General features: G+C 36.8%; 1 protein-coding gene across 1 annotated transcript in view; it reads left to right on the forward strand.

Moving 5' to 3' along the window:
• The window catches only part of stk17a (serine/threonine kinase 17a), a 42236-nt gene that overhangs the window by 3048 nt on the left and 19293 nt on the right, over positions 1-19895 (forward strand). The window contains exon 2 of the mRNA XM_006634298.3: positions 18500-18712. Coding sequence (XP_006634361.1) covers positions 18500-18712 — 213 coding nt within the window. The remainder of the gene's footprint in view (positions 1-18499; positions 18713-19895) is intronic.

Raw genomic sequence — 19895 nt, forward strand, 5'->3', positions numbered from 1 at the left:
CATAAAGCAATAGTAAGAGTAGTCCCATTCTTTGGTGATAACTCAATGGGAAAGACACTTTAAAATGATTCAAGACAGATCTAAATCACATGAAATTAAACTTAACTACATTTAAGCTGTGTTAAAATGTGGACATATCACCAAAAAATGTTTTTCAAGAGGGCCAAAGAAATGGTGATAGTGGTAGAGAAGCTTCTAAAGTTTAAGGAAATTAAAAGATTTTATCTGATTTTATAGATATTCTGGGTGAAATAATAATCAGTCATTAGCCTACATGTCTTCAAGTGTTACAGGCTGCAAAGTGATGACCTAGCTAAAGCTGTGAACAGAGTATATTATCAGCTTAACCGCAGATGGAGATGATCCGTGGAGCTGTGTCTCTCACAGTAATGAAAAACATTGTAGGATATCTAAAAAACCTGTGAAAGACTGTTTTAAAATTATATTTGTATTTATAATAACTGATGGTTTCAGTAAAATGCAATAGAGTTTTACCATATACCTTCTGCAGGAAATAGTAAAGATCCCTTTTGGTCTTTTGATATTTTATGTTTTTGTAGCAGGATCTTTTCACTTGTTAACTGATTAACCTAATTGGATGATAAGAATTTAACAAGCATCTGTATTTGAACATACTGTAAAGGACTGTTTTTTATACAGATGTTTAGAATAACAATGTTTAACAATATCTAACAATGTTTAAAAACATTCCATTTCTCACTGGCTTCTTATCCTCTTGCTTTTTTGTAAACTTGTCATTTCAAAATAGTTAGGACAGTCATTGAGACACTTTAAAAAGATCAGCTTTGAGACATAATTTTCAGAACAATGTTCATCAAGCCATTTTCTAGATTACCACACACAATCTTTCAAAGTTACAATATAAAAATCACAAAGGCAGAAACAAAGCATAGATGTTTTTATACAGTCTCTAATAATATTATGTGCTGTAAAATTTTAGTTTGCATTACTGTTTTATAAGCAGTTTGCAGGACCTTCTGAAGGGACTGAATACAAAGCGATTATTAGAACATGGAGAAGATGATATCCTTCTAATCTGATGGTATACAGTTTCCTAAAATTAAGCCCAATGATTAGACACTTTTGCTTTGTTTCTCCAGATCCCTTTTTCCCTTTAATCTGAAATTAGCACAACTGGTTGAGTTTTTTCAAATACTCAGTAATGGGTCTTAGTTTTGTAATGAAGAGCAATACAGAATGTTCTATTTAGTTGCAGTTAACGCTTAGAGGCATAAAAGTATAGTCCAAATGTTGTAGAACTGGAAGATACTGTAATTTTGCTTTACTATGTTGTCATTGTTTTTAAGTGTTTTGTGTGGTGTAAGAACCAATTAATTACAAAAAATTTGACTTATCCCTGTAAGTCATCCCTGTAATACACAGGTAATCTTGATGAAAATGTGGAGCCAAGAGTGTTGACGAAAAGCAAGAAAGTGAACACAGAAACAGATGCACAAGAACTGTATTAATCTGGCATTTGAATTAGATGGCAAACATTGCCTGGGCATAATACTTTACAGATTGATTTTAGGATTTGCTTACAGAGCTACCGGCACCCTCAGTGAAGGCACTGAAAAAAAAAATTCTACTTTGTAGAACTTTGGAGTAGAGATCACAGTAAAGTACATTGTACTGTAGTGTGTGTCGACCAATGGGGATGCAGCATATAACCAAGAACCTTGTCCTTCATTTTCAGTGGAGTTTTGGAAAAGGATGTGCCTCCTTCTTAACTGAAAAAGGGTGATTACAGAGGGAAAAGTATTTTATGAGTGATGAGATTTCAAATGGACATCAGGATATATGTGTTCAAATGGAAGTATAAATTTGTGTTAATTTAAAATTAAGTGTTTTTCTTAATGTGATATCCTCCTTTTAATAACTACTTTTTAAAGATTAAACTGTAATTTAAAGAGTTTTTTCCAGTCCCACTTTTGATTGTCACTAAGTAAATGGGTATAAATTGCTAATGTACTGTACATTATAGTACAGTGATTGCTGTAAAAGAAATATAATCAGACATCAAAGATGGATATTTGATTGTACAGTATAAGTATAACCTAAAATATCAATGTTTTGTAGAAGGCTCTCATTTTTTAAAATGTATATTTTTCTGAATTACCGATCCATTGTTCATTGTACCTCTGACTTTGTTCAGTTATTGGAACAGGTTCAGTGACCCAAATGCTATAATTAACAGCAACTGAAATACATAGCTTTGTTGAATTGTTTATTGTAAAAGGAGTTATTTCAAGAAATGTCTGGAAGAGATCCTAGGATTACTTATCTTCTAGAAACCAAAAGAGGTAGATAGGACAAATGCTCTCCTCTTGTCTGTAACCTCTCCTATATATGCTCTTAGAAGAGTTTAGAAAAAGACATTCTGATCTTAGTGACAATTAAAATGAAGGCTTATGCTGAACAGCTCAGTCCTAAAATCACTTGAACAAGCTTTTCGTAACTAAATGTTTTCTCTTTATTAATGGTGAGAGCTGTGAATTAATGGTGATCTTTGCAAAAGAGCCTGAAAATGTAAAAGAAGCTTTTTACAAAAAAAGACCAAGCTGAATGCTTGAAGGATATGCCATAATAAAAGCTGACCCTCTTGGCCAGCAAGTTTTTCAACTTCCAACGAAGGCAGTATTGTAACAAGCTTACCACATGCTGTAGGCTGTCTTTTTTAAGAGGTAGGTTGCTCAGTGCAGTGAGTAACCAAGTACACTGATTAATGAACCTTCTCCAGTCTTCTTCTTTTTCTCTTTCTTAAAAGAGAAAAATTGTTAATATGAATATATAAGGTAAAGTTTCACATCTGATTTTAAGTGATTTTAATTTGTGTTTAGAGGTCTTTCTGTCACTCTTCATAAGATTTTAAGAAAAAACAAAAAGACCAAGATTAAGATGGGTATTTAGGAGCTTGACATGGAATAACTCAATTCAAAAGTTTGATTATTTTAATCTTATGTGTTATTTATTAATTTATGTATTTTGATTTTGTCTTTATCCAAACTGACGTTCTGTGGTTTGAATTAGAAAATATAATGACTTATACATGCACATATTTATATATACAGTACACTGTATAAATGTGCATAGGCCTACATGCTGGTTCTGTTGAGTGGTTTACACTTCACAGTGGACAGAAAATAAAGGGAACATGATAAAGGGATATACAATACTGAAGTGTACTCTGTATACGTCTGTGTAAGATCCTATTGAGGGTTTACAATTACTGTATAGTGCAGTGCATTTGGGGCTTCTAACCTTGAAAACTGCAAAATTAATTTTCAGACCTGAAATAAAATGCTGGGAAAACGAAACCAGTGCATTAAATATCCTGGAAATTTGCTAGAGAAGGAGTAAATAATAGTAACATTGCTAAGGTAGCATAAGCGCTGTTGTGGGCTATGAACCAGCCCAAGTTGGTATTAACACAGTGAAAGCATTTTAAAAGATAAGTTTTGGGGTTGTGCGGGAGTAGTAGAATAACAATTGAACATCATGGAAATGTGCACAATATTTTTGTTAAATGTATGTAAAACCGAGCCACCTGGTTTCTTTCAAAAACTGGCTGTGTGAGATCCTTAGATCAATTAATTACAAACTACTATCACTTCATTAGCCATATACAATTTCTTGCATTAGGAATTTGTCTTTTTGCAATACCCCAGCTTGCTCTCCATGAGACGCACAGGCACACAGACAGGGAGAGAAGCTTGGGGTCAGAGTGCAGGGTCAGCCATTTATACGGCATCCATGGAGCAGTTGGGGGTTAAGGGTTTTTCTCAGGGCCCCAACGGAGTAGGATTCCTCTGCCAGCCACAGGATTTAAACTAACAACGTTTCAGCTACAGGCGCAGATCCCTAGCTACAGTGCCACCGCTCCGCCGTCAAGAAGGCATGGACAAGGTTCGAACACGTGATCTTCGGTTTACGAGACTAACACCTTACCACTTGGCCACTGTGCCTACTAGATGTTATTATGGGCTAGATGCTATTATGCTATTTATTACTAGATGGGCTAGATGGTCTTGTCTCTTTTGTCACTCCTCTTATGTTTGTAATTCCAGAACGATTGTAGCTCTGACAGTTCCTTGGTGAAGGTTTACCACAATTAGAGTACCCAGTATGTCTGCATTTTGCCCCTAGAGTTACCATCCTTACAGTATTCCATGTTTTTTTGTATTATTTTAATCTTGGTTCCTTAGATTTCTGTGATGTTGTCACCAGTGGGCTTCAGAACATTTATACTCTATGACTTAATTGCTTATTCACTTTGAAGACACCTTTTTGCAGTCTTTCTTATATATTTTATTTGTTTTTGTAAATCAGCAATTTGGTTAATGAATTCAGCAGATGACATAAGAAGAAATGATAAGTCATGAAGGACACATACTGTAAATAACATAAATATCTATTGGTACCCTCTTAAATAAGATACTTCACTGGAACAGTGAACTACCATTTTTTGTGGTAGCGAGGTTTTACTAAACCTAGATAATATATTTATATCAAGATACTGTGTAAGTACAGTACACATTAATTTTGTTAAACCAAAAATACAGTATGGTTTAATGGTGATTTTCATGTTTCCAACAAGGTGCCAAGATTGCAGTATGACTTAAACAAGAAAATACAACATTAAACAAAAGGGTAATGATGCTTCTCTTACTTAGAATATTGAAAAATCAAAGAAGATGAATACGAGACGAATTCATGAAGTTATAGGAATACGCCTAGTGTATAAACGTTTTTTATTTGAAAATTTTATTTTGCACACAAAGTGCAATCTGTTTTCATTAAAAATGCATTTATGGGGGTTGTTGTAGCCATTTTCAAGACATTTGTCCTTTAAAGTCAGTTTTGTTGAGTGCAGTAATTGAGAAAGTACAAACTAGAATAAGCCCTTGTCAAGACTGATACTCGGGTAATTAGTCTACAAAGCTGTTTCTGCATCTACAAAGCCAGAACAGTCTCGTCTGAAATCACACTAAATAAATTTCCCTAACCAAATAATGGATTCTGGTGCTTATTTCCATTGTGCTGTTTGTTATATTTTCCTGTATTTTTGAAGTACTTACTTAATATGCCAAGGATTCATTTGAATTTTATTGGAATTCAACAGGTAATGTTTTTTTTTAATTCTCCTATTCTGTGCGTGACCTTGAAGTTTAAAACATTCTTTCTAGAACTGGGTTTTATCTTTTTAATTTAAGCCTACCCATATAGTTTCTGCATGAGCTTGTTTGCTGATGATTGTGTAAGTTCTCTTGGTAGATAACACTTAAAGCAGAACTTCAGAGCCCAAGGAACCTGTTTAGTGCCATTAAAATTATCCTGTTAAGCACCTGGAAACAACATTACAGTGAAAATGTTCCCTCCAAGACAATACATCTTCTACCACCCTGCCACCACCCTGCCATTGAAGAGTTGAAGTGCTATCTCCCTGGCTAAATTACAAGATGGGTTAGTACAATCTGGCCTTCCTTAACTCCCTTAAGTTATCCCTTAAATCAAGTTGTGAAGTAGTTTTTAATTTCTCCACCTGATCTTCTGCATAATGGCTACAGGTGGAGAAATTAAACTCCCAGGTGACTGTAGCACTTCTGTGGTAGGGGTGAATACTTATGCAGTCACTTATTTTCTGATTTATCTTTACAATAAACTTAGGAGGGCCTGTAAAATGTAGTTTTCATTTTGACATTATAGAGTGTTTTGTGTCAGTCAATGGGGAAAAATCCCAATGAAATACATTATGATTCTGTATTGTAATACAATAACATGTGAAAGTGCAAGGAGGTGAATACTTTTGATATCCACTGTATATGTGAATTGTTTTGTGATCTTTTGAGGTGAAACATGTTCTGTATACGGAAGGAGTGATTATAAGTGAGGATCATTAAATGGAATCTGTTCAGTTGAAGCTAGAGGGCTAGAGTCACATGAAGTCCCTGATAGAAAGCACCAGAAATTATAAATCGAAATTCAGTCTCACTGCCACAATGATGGGTTTAATGATAAAAAGACAAGATGAACAATATTTAGCTTTAACAGTAACAGCAGTATCAGCTTCACACTTCATATGACTGCTGTGATTCTTCACATAGTAGCAGTGCCTCATTAGACATTTTGAAGACTGCTTGAAATCCAACAAAGGGAGATTGTTTTTTCCTTCATTCAGTAAAACATTTGAGCATTTTTCCCTCTACCCACACATTTTTTCTCTGCCCCTACAAAAACTACAATATTTTCTTTATGGAAATCAAACAGACCAGTAATGGTGGTCATGTTTTGGAACATAAAGATAACAGATGAGAGTAGGCCATTCGGCTCATTTGATTGCTAGTAGCTCATTCATCTGAGAGTTCCATCAGGTCATATTCTAAAAAGAAGGGTTGATATCAGGTTCAGGTATTCAGAGTTTAAAACTTCTCAGAAGTTTATACTTGTTTTCTATGGTGCGTGTTTCTCTGTTAATTCTGAAGAAGCTGTAAGAGGACCAGGGGAAGGGTCATTTATAACTGGTATTTCCGGAACGAAACACTTGCTATAGACCTGAGCAAGATGGCCACCAAGGAGAACTAGCTGACCCGCTTTTGGAAAAGGCCTATGCAGCGAAACAATGAGACACAGTTGAGCTACATCAGGAAACAAAATATAAATGACCCTTCCCCTGGTCCTTTTACAAAGCATATACTCTAGTTCTGACTTGACACATACCTTTGATGAGTTTGTATTGTTTAACTAATTGTATAATTGAAGAGATCCCTTGAGTTCTACTTTTACTGTATCTACTGTATGTACTGTAGCTGACAGTCTGTCTTTTAATTGGTTTGCTACGTTGTAGCCTTTCATTTCATCTCAGACTTTAATTGTCTAGTTTAACTAAGTGAATAAGATGTTAAATTGGCTGTTTTCGCCAGGTATAATAAGGTGCTAATTGACAAGTACTTCTAAAAACTTAAGGAACCCAGCTCTCAAGGACTGGGTTTGTCATGATGTGGAACATGTACAGTAAGTGACGTGTCAACATAAACAATGATGTCTTTTTTGTCTTCTTCAAGATCAGCATTTCCCACATTATAGTTGTGATTTGCTTCTGTTACAGTATGTGCTAGCTACTGCTGTTGCTTTGTCTCTAATATATTAGTAAATCAAGACCTACCTTTTCTGTATTCATATTCACTTATGCTTTACAATTCTATTGCCATAAAAATGATCATTGAGTTACATTTTATTTATTATTTCTTACATGTAATAAAATTAAAGCTTATGTACTGCATAGAACTACTTTTACTAGGTTTAGTTTCGTTATGCTTTTTATGATCGGATGCTACATTATCAGTTTTCCAGTCAGTGGGCATTACCACTGTCCTGAGTGTGGCAAAACAGTTTTGTTAATGGTCTAATGAATAAAAAGTCTTGTTTCATTAACTACAATTAATAGAATACCATCAGACTCTGGATGTCTGCTTATACCACAATATTTGATCGGTTTTGTCACCTCTTTTATGAATGGGTGTGACATTATAATGGTTTTCCAGTCAGCAGGCTCTTCCTGTCTCTTGAGTGACTTAGAATAAGGGTCTGTGTGTAACATCTCTTGATTCCTTAGGTAAAATTAGAATAATGTCCTCACACCCTGAAGATTTGTGTAACTTCAAGTGCTCCTAGCACCTGTAACATTACTGCTTTCATCCCAATGCCATCATAATATACTTTGGGTAGCATTATGCCAAGGTATCAAATTCATCAATAAGAAGTAAACTGGTCTTTGTATGGTTACAATATGATTTAAATAAACAATTTGGTCAGCTATGTTTACATATTATTTTATTAATAGTTAAAGAAAACTCCTGCCACCTGTAAGGCAGGAAACCTTGTGAACTATAGACGGAGCCTATAAATATGTGCAGTGTCCAATAATATGACTTTGTAAAATCTTTGAATTAATTGTTGGCGTAAAAGCAACATTGCACTGTCATTCACTCCACAAGACTTTTCACCTTTCTTTGATGGAAATTTTAAGTATGGAAAAAAGCACTTTACCTGCGCTTGCATTTGTCCCAGTGGAGACGAAGGGAATGTCGTCCACATGGAATTTCTGTGCATCAGTCTTCTACAAGCAAAACCTCTCAGAATCCCATGACATCACTGCTCTACTTTTCACACTTTCCATCTCCCCACACCAGTGACAGCTGCAGCTATGCACTGCAAGAGCTGTCTGCTGCGATGAGGAAAAACAAAAAAGGGAGATTTCTGAAAGCCTGACTGGTTAACAAGCTTACTGTATGTTTAAATGCTGGGTTCTACAGTTTTCCGAGACAAAAGCTTGAAGTTGCTAAGATGCAACCATTTATATTAGGTCAGGGATTCGAAATTTGAAGTTAATTTCAATTTAAGGACCGTTGGGTTGGCAGAACTCGTTCTCAGATTGAGGCTTGTTATGTGCAGGCAGTGCACGAAGTAAGCTGTGACCAGAGGCAACTAGTTGAGCTTTGCCAGAGTTTTGTGGGTTCGAGTTTACCAGAGTGTCCTCTGCTTACTTCTGAATAGCAACCACTGCAATGGCTGTGGGTTTGCACATGGCTCTGACAAGCTTTTAGAGAACAAAGTTGGTAATCTATTATTTCGGTTTGAGAAGAATAGGATTAATATTTATACAAAAATTTAAGAAAACATCAGAATTGTGTATAAATGTAGGTACAGCTGTCTAGTCTTGATGTTAGCCTACAGTATAATTTAACTGCTGACTGCTGTAGCTACACCTTATCCAACCTTTACAGCCACAATATTTCTTGAAAGGTTTATAGCCTGTGATTGAAAGGTGTGAATGTTCTATTATACGGTAGTGGTGATTACAGCAATTTGAATCCATTTCCAGTTCATCAAATAGTTCTTAAATTAGATTTTTATTATGTTACAATGGGCCTATAGTATATACAGTGGGTTAAGAAAAGATTTCTAAAGCAAATGGTTCACATACCACTGCTAAGCTCTGTTTTTTTTATTTTGTATTGAAAGGATTGCCCTTAAATCAATATTTTATTACTCTGTGATACAGTATATGTCATTGCATTTTAATTGACGAATTATACTATATATTTGAGGTTTGTATCAGATTGTTTAACCTTGCAATTTGGTTTTATCTTTAAGAAACAAGGATCTCAATATACTGTAGCCCTCCTTAGCAATTCATAGTGAATGTTATTTAAACATTTCTTAAGATAAATATAGTTTGAGAACTTAAACCGCTATATTAACATTGTATTGTTTATTAGTGTAGTGTATTATACATAACATTAACCATTACAGGGACATGCAACAATAAAAAATTAATGGTCGTATTTGAGTAATGTGGTGTGGAGAGTACTGCAACTTTTTTCTCAGCCATTCTGAGTGTTTCTCTGGAACAACTGAATGGATGACCTTCTTCCTTCAGGTCACATGTCACAGTTTATTATTCCCCAGTGTCATGGGCATTCTGAGTAAACAAGCATCCAGTCTGCGTTCAGGGGGAGTTTTGAACAACTTGCAGCTTTTGTCATGAAAGTCAAAAGGCCTAGTCTGCCTGGAGCTGAATATGATCCCTCCTTTAGAAGTTCTTCTGCATGGGGTTAAAGCTACTACTCATCTTCAGTCCAAAATTTTTCCCTTCCTTCCCATTCTTCATTGCAAAAGTTACAGAATTAACACTTTCTTAAGGGAACAAACCAGCTGTATTAAACATGTGTACTGTAGATAAAGGTTTAACATTAAAATATCACTTTAAAATGCAGTTTAATTGTTTTTAAGAGCACAGTTATCCAAATGTGTCTTCACCGTAGACAATAAGATTAATTTTTTTCTTCCCCTTTTGCTGCCTTTCTCACTTTTTTAAGTTTCCCTTCAATGTTAGAAGTGGTTCACCGATGCAGAAAGAATCCAAATATTTTGGCTTTCAAAACAAACAAAATGCATTATCTTGAGATTTTGTCGTTAAATCTTCACTTGACATTAGCAGCTGGAGTATTCACACAGATGCCAACGGAGAGCTAAAGAATACAGCATTAAATCCTTCCTGTCAAGGGACATTGTCATCGTCTGGCTTCATTATTCACAGCCAACTGGAAATGAAACTAGCCCTGCCAGACCGTCCTCCCGCTTATTTCCAGTGTCATCACTGTGAAAGAATGTGCTTGACAGCTCAGCAGCTCTAATGCTGAGCTACTGCTGTTCCCCTTCCCTGCAGAAAATCTAACTGTAACTGCTTTGTAGTTAGGCCTTGCATGATTATTTTTCATGTGAAAGGCAAGTGTAAGTTAAAAACTTACTAAGCTGTGCCCATTGGAAACCCCAATAGCAGTTATTTTACTGTAACAGAGAAGGTTCTTTCTCTAGTACATTGGTTAAGATGTCTCTGAAGAAGTAAAGTCCATACTTTAATTTTATACAAATTCCGGGACATCATATATACTTTATTATAGTAGACAAGCAACAGAGCTGGCCCAGCAGAGCAGATAAGTACAACAGTGTCGGAAAACAAAAACAGTACCTTATTGTCAGACTGATGGCACTTTTTTGTTATTAAACATAAAAAACACTCACAGAGTTCTGCATAGACTTAAAGTAGTTTGTGTACATGTGTGAGTGTGATGTAAAGTAGTAGTAGCAGTAGTCTCAAGCTTTCTTTCGATTTCAGTTTTGCACAGCTATCCTGCAGTTTTGATTTTTCATGTCTGCTGTTTGCAGCTGACCCAAAATGTTCTTCTATCAGCTTGGATTTTACAATTCTCAATTCACTCTGGAGTAAAGTAATATGAAACAAAGAGATAGCTGTACCATTTTTTTTTTCAGTAACACCAGAGAGGGATATGCAAAGGGCATTCCTCCACTTGCTGTTTGTGCCTTTGGAATCCTCAAATGATTCTTTATGGAATCACTGCAGAGATTCCTGTGCTGCACAGGTAGAGCAAAAATACAGGAGAGTAAATGGCAGTTAGAGGTGTGGTGGATCTCTCACTGAAAGCCTGCAGGTGCCTGCAAAGTTGCTTAGTCACTACTGTGCTGAGAGCCCTGGCTGTTTAACCTCCCTCTGGTTTTAACCTTCCCTCTGGCTGTCTGTTCACCATGCTCCCTGTTGGCTAGTTACATGAGCCAGTCCAGCTCTTAGGGCTGAATGGCTTTACTGGTTGAGTCACTATTTTAAACAATATAAAAATATGTTCAGGTGGGTAGCTGTGTCAGCATGTGAAGCTGCAAAGGAACAAGTAATTGGTGTATTCCATGTTGAAAACACCCGAAGAAGGTTCCACAGGTGAAACGTTGTTTTCTTTCTTCTATTTTCAGCATGGAATAAACCTATTACGTGTTCCTATCTAAAAATATAGGAACATAAAAAACAGTGCATGATACATAACTGAGAGCAGCTAAGAGCATTTTCACTTGATTTACTTAAGAATAAATCAACCCCACAAGAGTTGTGACATTCCTATCTCTCGCTCTTGGTCATACTTTATGTGAATATTTCCACAGTGATTCAGGTAATGTACTTCCTCTACATCTGCTTTTAACAAGGCGGGTGGCAACACCACTCCCATCCTGATCCCAACTCCAGTTTGTTGTAGAAATTAATTAGCCTTTATGTGTTAATTATATTGATATATTTGAATCCTAATAAAATCCAATAATTAAGTGAAAATGTTAAATAAAATTAACATAAAGGTCTTAGAAACATATTAATTATGTTCAAACAAAACTGTTTGGAATTGTATAAAGTCTTGAATACAGACGATTTTGCATATACAGTATGGTTCTATGAAGTACAGTAGTTGTGCAAAATGTTGTGAGAAAGTCATCACTAGCCTGTTTCTTATAACTAAGTTTTCTAACTGAAGAAATTGTACTCTTTGGGTACCCAGGGGTTCATGTATGACTTGCAGTGGTAGAATTAGATATGGTTGCATTAAAGAGTTTTTTTGGAGAACTTAATCAGAAATACAGAGTTGCACTGTAACCTCTTTTTTTGTGAGAAAAAAACAAGGAGAAATCGAGACCTCTGCTTTTGGCAGCTGAATGACACTGGAGCTAGGCCAGTCCTTCCTTATTATATTAAATACATTTCCAGTTTGGATGAGTGCCACTGCAGAGATGTGTATTGAAATACAGATGTCCATTACTCTCAATGGAAAAAAAGCACGGGAAGCATGACTGGCTTTATTTATGGGAAATTATAGTGGATAATGAATGCCAGGGACCTAGTGCTAGGCAGTCTTTTCAATAGTTTCAAGGCTGTGAACTATACACTACTGAATCAAGGGAAGCGCACTGTGACTTATGAATAGTCCCTCCATACATAATCCAGTTTATATCCGCTTCATGCAGTACAGGGTTGCAGGGGAGCCAGAGCCTGTCCTGGCAAGCAATGGGCGCATGTCAGGACACACCCTGGACAGGACTCACACCAGGGCCAATTTTCCCAGAAGCCAATTAACATACTAACATGCTAACCACTGACCCATCCTGACACCCATCATGTTAATAAATGAAAACCTTATGTATATTTTTTCGGAATGTACCAGAAGATCCTACAAAATTGTTTACATATTGGGCAGAAACAATTTTGTTCTTAAGTGTAACAGAGTTTTATGCACTGTACAATATTACCAGTTGTTTCAGAATAAGCAGCACCAGTTTCCAAACCTGTTGAACTAAACTAAGGAACTGTGCTGTATTCCAGTAATTTAACTTGAACAGAGTAAGCTGAGGCAACTTCATGCAGAATCAGTGTCAAGGAATTCTGATCATTTCACTTCAAAGCTCACTTACTCACAGCTTGTGAAGTGTACACATAGTGAGAGTGGTGTTTCAGTTTCACTAATGTTGCTACTGTATATCCTGCATCTCACTTTGGAATTCAATATTGATATAAAGAGATTAGTGAAATTCCTGTTTTTTGTATGGGGGTAGGAGGTGGCGTAGACAAGTCGGGCTGTGGGTTAAAGGGTATTCTTAGAGTAGTGAAAAAGACTACTGTATTCTGGACATTACACAATGAATGTCTCTCTGCTCTGATGTCTGTTTCAGACTCATGTGGGACAAAACCTTATCAAAAAGGCGTTTCCTTGTTAGCTTAACAGGGCTTGCACTGAGATGATAAAAATGTTTAACTCAGCTAACTTAGGAATGCATTGAGTCAGTTGTGTTCTTTATTCATTGTATTTTCTCAGAATAGTTTGGCAGAGGAACAAATAACCCCTTTAAACAGCTGCTTCCAAAAACTGTCTGTGATGCCAAGGGTATTCCTTTTCACAGCAGTAACAAGGAGCCTACAGGCAATTATAGAATCTGGCTCTCACACCGTTGCTAAATCCACATACTATAACATGTTTCAGGTCTCCAGGTTAGCAGCGGTTAATCACCACTTTACATTTATTTGTGTTTTATTTGGTTTATCCATTTGTCCAAAGTGACTAACGGTTGTTCTACTGCAACAGCCTGAGGGAAGGACCTTACTCAGTGCTCCACCTCAGATCCAACGTTGTTGTTAGGAGTCTAGAGCTGTTCCCCTCACTTTGCACTCCTGCCAGATTCTAAATATTGTTTCTGTATTTCTCGTATTTTCCATTGAGTGTTAATTATACTTACAGTAGCTTATAGTAGTTGCAGATCCAATCAACAAATAGTTTTAACTACATGCACAGTGCTGTATTTAGGCCTTTAAAAAAACCTGAATTGAAAATAACTGAAACAGATGTAGATTTCATCTTGCAATTAAACAAAAAATTGAATTCATGTCTATCTGTTTTAAGTGATACCTAATAATATTTAACCGTTTAAAGGAGAAATTGGGAAATGACCATGATTTTCATTCTGACTCTTTAAAAACTGTCTTTAAGAACATTTTAGGAAAAAAAAAACAATGAGAAATGACTTAGAAGACCATGAGTTTGTGAGGGCAGGTTGCAATTCCAGTAATGTATCGTCTGCATACCGTACATTTTTTCTTATCGAATTAAATGAAAATTAAAAGCACTGTGTCTGAAATGCTAAGTTTATTTTCCCTACTGGTTACACACACATAAGGTTGCATTTTAGTAATTCAATCTCATTCTCTTACATAGGCCAATTCTCCTGGCTGCTGTGCTGTGTAAGGATCTTAGTGGATTTATGGTAATGTGAGTAAGTCTGGCTGCAGGTGTAGTCTACATGAGTTAACACCATAATAAGATTGAAGTAGCTACATTACTGACCTTGCATGGACTAACATACTCCTCCTGCATCCTGCATTTAATGTGTGGAATCTAGCTTACTGGAGAGGGCACTTACAAAAAAATGCTTTGTATGAATTCCCAAAGGCCACAGTATGTGCTGCTAATGTTTGTAGTTTACGGAAGATTGGAATGAATAGCAGTATTCCCGTGACATTTGTGAGCTTGTACCGAGGTATTTGTGTCCAGCCAGGAAGCTTTACTAATGTTGCAACAGGGAAATCCTCGAAAATAAGCCACTTGATAACCTAAGTACATTCTAACTTGTTTTGTTCCTCCATGGTGGTTCAAACTAGAGTGCTACTATCCAGTAATGGTGGGTTTGAGTCTAGGTCACCTCATTAGTAAACTTTGACTGGTGGCATCCACGTGGGAGCACACTGGACTATCTCTGCACCTTGTGACCCTTGTCTCATCCTGCTAGCTGCTGCTTGCTACTGTAACTTGCTGTGAGACAGACTTCTTTCAACACCTCCTGTTGACATTGATCCTCTGGTATGGGGCTATTGCGATTGTGACATGTTAAAGGATGTATAGCTCAAAGCCATGAGCCAGGGGGTGAAATACACACAACTGGTGATTCCAGATTCTAAGTATAATGAAAAACTATAAGAAGGGTTACAAAGAAGAGGAGGCCCATCTAGCTTGTTCGTTAGTTAGTATCTAATTGAGCCAAGGCTCTCATCCAGACTTTTCTTGAAAGAAGTTAGGGTCTCAATAGTATGGCTGCATACTTCACCTCCCCAGCCCTTTGTATTAAGAAATGCTTCATGGTTTTAAATACATCTTCACATAGATTCCACTTTTTATTATCTGTATTTGTTTCACTGTTTATTCTAAAGAAATCCAGTTGATGTTGTTGAAACCCTTGAGGATTTTAAATGATTTTATCAGGTCCCCTCACAGTCTTTTCTGTTCTCAACTTTCTTTTCCTTTCAATATTAACAAGTTAGTATTGGATCTTGTTGTACAGTATGGTGCATGTGCAGTACTGTCGCACATAATGGTGTCACAGGGTTTCAAAGGCTTGGAGGTTACACTGGTAACAAGTAACACCATGGCTCACAATGAAAGGGCTACAGAGGATGCAATGATACAGCTTAGAATTTTGTGTAAACCCACTGAAATTTTGTTTATGAAACCTGTAGCTATACTATAACACGCAATACAATCCATTTCTTTATGCAGAGTTAGCAGTTTTGAACCTTTAGACTAAGTTTTCTGAAGTTTTCAGATTCCATCTATAATATCACAATTGGCTTTTTGTGCAGCATTGCTTTTTTTCTCATAAATTGCATGTTATAAAGTGTTAATTTTTTTACAACTCATAATTTATCTATTAAAACAATAAGTTGAGTCTGGAAAGCACATTAAATAAGACTATTGTTCCTAGGCCAATCTTACTCATTGTGTGTTTAAACATAGCATTTCACTTGCTCAGTCTATTTATTTGTTGCTGCATTTCCTTTGGCTCTTGCTCTTATGTACAGAGGTTAGTGTGGGTTCGGACTGCAGGACTTTACAAAGAACGAGTGATTAAAAGCAGTGAAGCTGTTTTTTTTTCTAAGGTCTGGTACTGCTATATATGACCCTCTCAATTAATATGAGGAGGCATCTAAGAAGGTAACTGTATTGTAGTACAATACAAAGCTTGTACATGATGACTGATCAGATATTATGGTTTTGATTGATGAGATTTGATTTTGATTTAAGTCTTCTTTGACAAGTTGCTTATAAATTGCATACTGTAAATGTCTTGGCTTATGTTCGGTCTGATGTGCAGCAGAGAATAGGCAGAAGTTCACTTTCAGGCTCCAGCACTGTTCACTATTTCAGTTAGGCTCTAATCTCTGTGTGGATGTTTGTCATTTTCTTGACCTGAATTGAATCTTGATAATATTTTTTTAAGTTGACTATAAAAGGCAGTGTGATATGAAGAGTTTAAAAGTAACATTGACTTCAGAAACAACAGATGAACAGAACGCCACTGTTTAAATCGTTATTGGTCAATGGGTGTAGAGACAGTGAGTCTTTTTTAGAAATTTAAGACTATAGCACTTCTGTCTGCCTCACTGTTTCTGGATTGCTCTGGGACATAAATATGAGTTATGTATTTATTCTTCCAATGTTCTAGTGTGTGTTGTTTGTGCTTTGAAACAGTGTTCAAGTCACTTATAAATTCACATGAATCACACAGGGTCCATTGGTCTGCAGGCAACAGCATGCATATTTAATTATTGACTCCCCTTGAATGCTATTTATTCAAGAGGATAGATTTATTCAAGAGGATAGTTTTTTTTTCTTGAGTCAATAGTATTTCTTGTAAAAGTTTGAAAATAAGCAACACATTCCTCTAATCTAATATTCATTTTAAAATCTTGCTCAAAATCAAAATAAAAAAATTAAATGTGAAAACTTTGCTAAATCAAGAACTTTAGATAACTGACATCTGACCAGTACAGTCCGTAAAACGTGACTGGGTAATTCTTACATCTCTGCTGCCAATTTAGTATTCTATCAAGACAAATGAATTTCCATCCATCCATTTTCAAACTGCTTTATCCAATTCGGGAGAAAATCGCAGGGGATCCAGAGCCTATCCTAACAAGCAACAGGCACATGGCAGGATACACCCTGGACAGGATGCCAGTCCATTACTGGGCAGACAGTCCCAGACACACACACTCACACCTGGGCCAGATTTCACAGAAGCCAATTAACCTTCCAGTACTTTATGTCTTTGTGAGGAATCATGTGAGGAAACTGGAGCAGAGGGAGATAACACACACAAACATGGGGAATACTTACAGACTCCATGCAGATAGCACCCCAGGTCTAGACTTAAACCCAGCAACCCAGTGCTGTGAGGCAGCAATGCTAACTACTGTGCCACCCCCAAGATGAATTTGTTTCTAAAAATGTCTGCTTTCATCTCCAGCACTAGTTTTGTACTGAACATCCAGCTGAGGTCTTTTTTCCAGATAACTAATGCACTGAGCTATTTTTTTACTTCCAGTCATACTGTATGCAGAAATTAGCCTTGTACTGGTTTTCAAAGATGCAAGATGGTAAAAAAAAATCACTGCACAGAAAAGAGAGAGTGAAAAAACAAAACTTCATGCATTGCATGATTTCTGTAAGCCTTAAGGGACTATGTACAAAATTTGTTTTTCACACCAGCCTGAGCTGTTTACCTTAGCAGCTCAGAAGTGGGTCAACACACAAAGCAGGCAGTTGTATGGGTAGAAAGGGCAACTTAGTTTGGAGATGACTTCATCCACAAGAAATGCAGAAGCACAAAAGGATGTTCAGCTCCTTCAATAACAAGTGTGCCAGTACCCACAGAAATTAGACCGGACTTCAAGTCTTTACAGAGCCTGAAAGAGCTCTCTGAACTCCCTGTGTATGTTTAAGTAATATACAGTCTAGGAGTAGGGGTGTTGTATCAATGGAAAGAGGCAGTGAGCCTTTTCTGTCATTTCCACATTATGCAAGTTCAACGATTGTTATTTATATTGCTGTGATGAATTGAATCTTCTATTAATTTTATAGTAGTGCAAAATACATGAAGAAGTTCTATACATGAGATGGTCAAAACATACTGTAGGTCAGAACTGTTTTCCCTGCATATTCTGATGAGCTCGTACTCTTCACAGAACATCTTTACATTTATCATAGCTTAAAAAATATTTAACATGTTTTTAAAAATCTCTTAAGTGTTAATTGTTGAATTCCAGAATTAGAAGTATAAATGGAAAGCAAAGGTGTGATAAAGAGGTGCCGATTCTACTGTTTCAATTAATACAGGTGAGGTATTTCTGGAAGCAAAATTAACTGAAAGTTATACACGTATTGTATGTACTCTTTTGTTATTCCAAAGAAATGTAAAAAAATATTCTCTTACTCATTTTTATTGTGTCTTGAATAGCCATGATTTAGATCTTTAATTTATAGTCTGGGATCCAGCATGATTAATCAAGTAACTCTGCTGCACTGTGCAGTTATAGGTGGTAATGTAAACAAAATTAGTATAATTTCTTACTGTACACATACACAGTATACTGCATGCGCAGGACAGGAATTCTTTGTAATCAAAGCTGTGGTATTTAGTATATATTCTTAGAAGATTAGAAGATGGGTTAGTCTGGTGCACATTTGGTAAATTTTATCTTTACTATAATGCGAAGATTTGGTCCTGTAAAATGTTTTTACACTTGCTTGATATTTTTCAGGGGGAAGTTTGCAGTTGTTAAGAAGTACATGAAGAGGAGCACTGGGAAGGAGTATGCTGCTAAGTTCATGAGGAAGAGGAGGAAGGGCCAAGACTGTCGCATGGAGATCATACATGAGATTGCGGTCTTGGAGCTGGCCAGGTTCAGCCCCCGCGTCATCGACCTTCATGAGGTGTACGAGACGGCCACAGAGATGATCCTCGTGCTGGAATAGTGAGTCAAAGAGACCATCAGGGACAAGCTAAAACAGTCAGGCTCCTGGTGGAGGAGAGAGAGTGTTGCTTAAATATGTCTCCTGATCTGTCCTGCATTTCCAGTGAACTAGTATACATACAGTATACTAGTTCACTGTGTGAGCCTGGTCAGTACCATAATGGGAGACCTCCTGGGAAAAACTAAGGTTGCTGCTGGAAGAGGTGTTAGTGGGGCCAGCAGGGGGCGCTCACCCTGTGGTCTATGTGGGTCCTAATGCCCCAGTATAGCGATGGGGACACTATACTTTTGGTGTCGTCCTTTGGATGAGATGTAAAACCGAGGTCCTGACTTTCTGTGGTCATTAAAAATCCCAGGGCGTTTCTCAAAAAGAGTAGGGGTGTAACCCCAGCGTCCTGGCCAAATTTCCCATTGGCCCTTACCAATCATGGCCTCCTAATAATCCCCATCTAAGAATTGGCTTCATTACTCTGCTCTCCTCCCCACTGATAGCTGATGTGTGGTGAGCGTTCTGGCGCACTATGGCTGCCGTTGCATCATCCAGGTGGATGCTGCACATTGGTGGTGGTGGAGGGGAGTCCCCATTACCTGTAAAAGCGCTTTGAGTGGAGTGTCCAGAAAAGCGCTATATAAGTGTAAGTAATTATTATTATTATTTTTATTATACAGTACAATCTTGCATATGTTTATCACAGACATTCACTACCTGTCAGTTTCTTTTAATGTTATGAATCCCAAAAACATATTGTCCAGAATTTGAACAGTCTTTGATTTATGGAATTTTAGCTAGATGTTAAATTTAGTTAAACCATATAAGAAGCAGCATAAATACATTACTGTATCTAATACTGTAACATATATAGACAGATAGGCAGCTTTAATTGTCCATAGTTTAGCAGAATGCAGGGCCTGCTGCATTGCCTCACATAGATGGTAAGTCTTATTTGTTCAGAGAGGAGGAGAATCCCAGTTGTATGAAATTAGGGACCCGGACAAGTTAAGTGATTCTTTTCAGTGCATGTTCAGTATGCAGTGTTAAAGGTAAAAGTGCTATATACTGTATTTCTTCTCAGCCCAAAGATATTTTTTCTATGCGTTGTACTGTAGAATAGTCATGGCATCGTGATGTGCTATGAAAGTAGCTTTTGCTTTTCTCCAGGCACAGTGTTGAATTGATTTTTTG

The sequence above is a fragment of the Lepisosteus oculatus genome, chromosome 6 (assembly GCF_040954835.1).
Source record: "Lepisosteus oculatus isolate fLepOcu1 chromosome 6, fLepOcu1.hap2, whole genome shotgun sequence".
NCBI classification, from domain to species: Eukaryota; Metazoa; Chordata; class Actinopteri; order Semionotiformes; family Lepisosteidae; genus Lepisosteus; species Lepisosteus oculatus.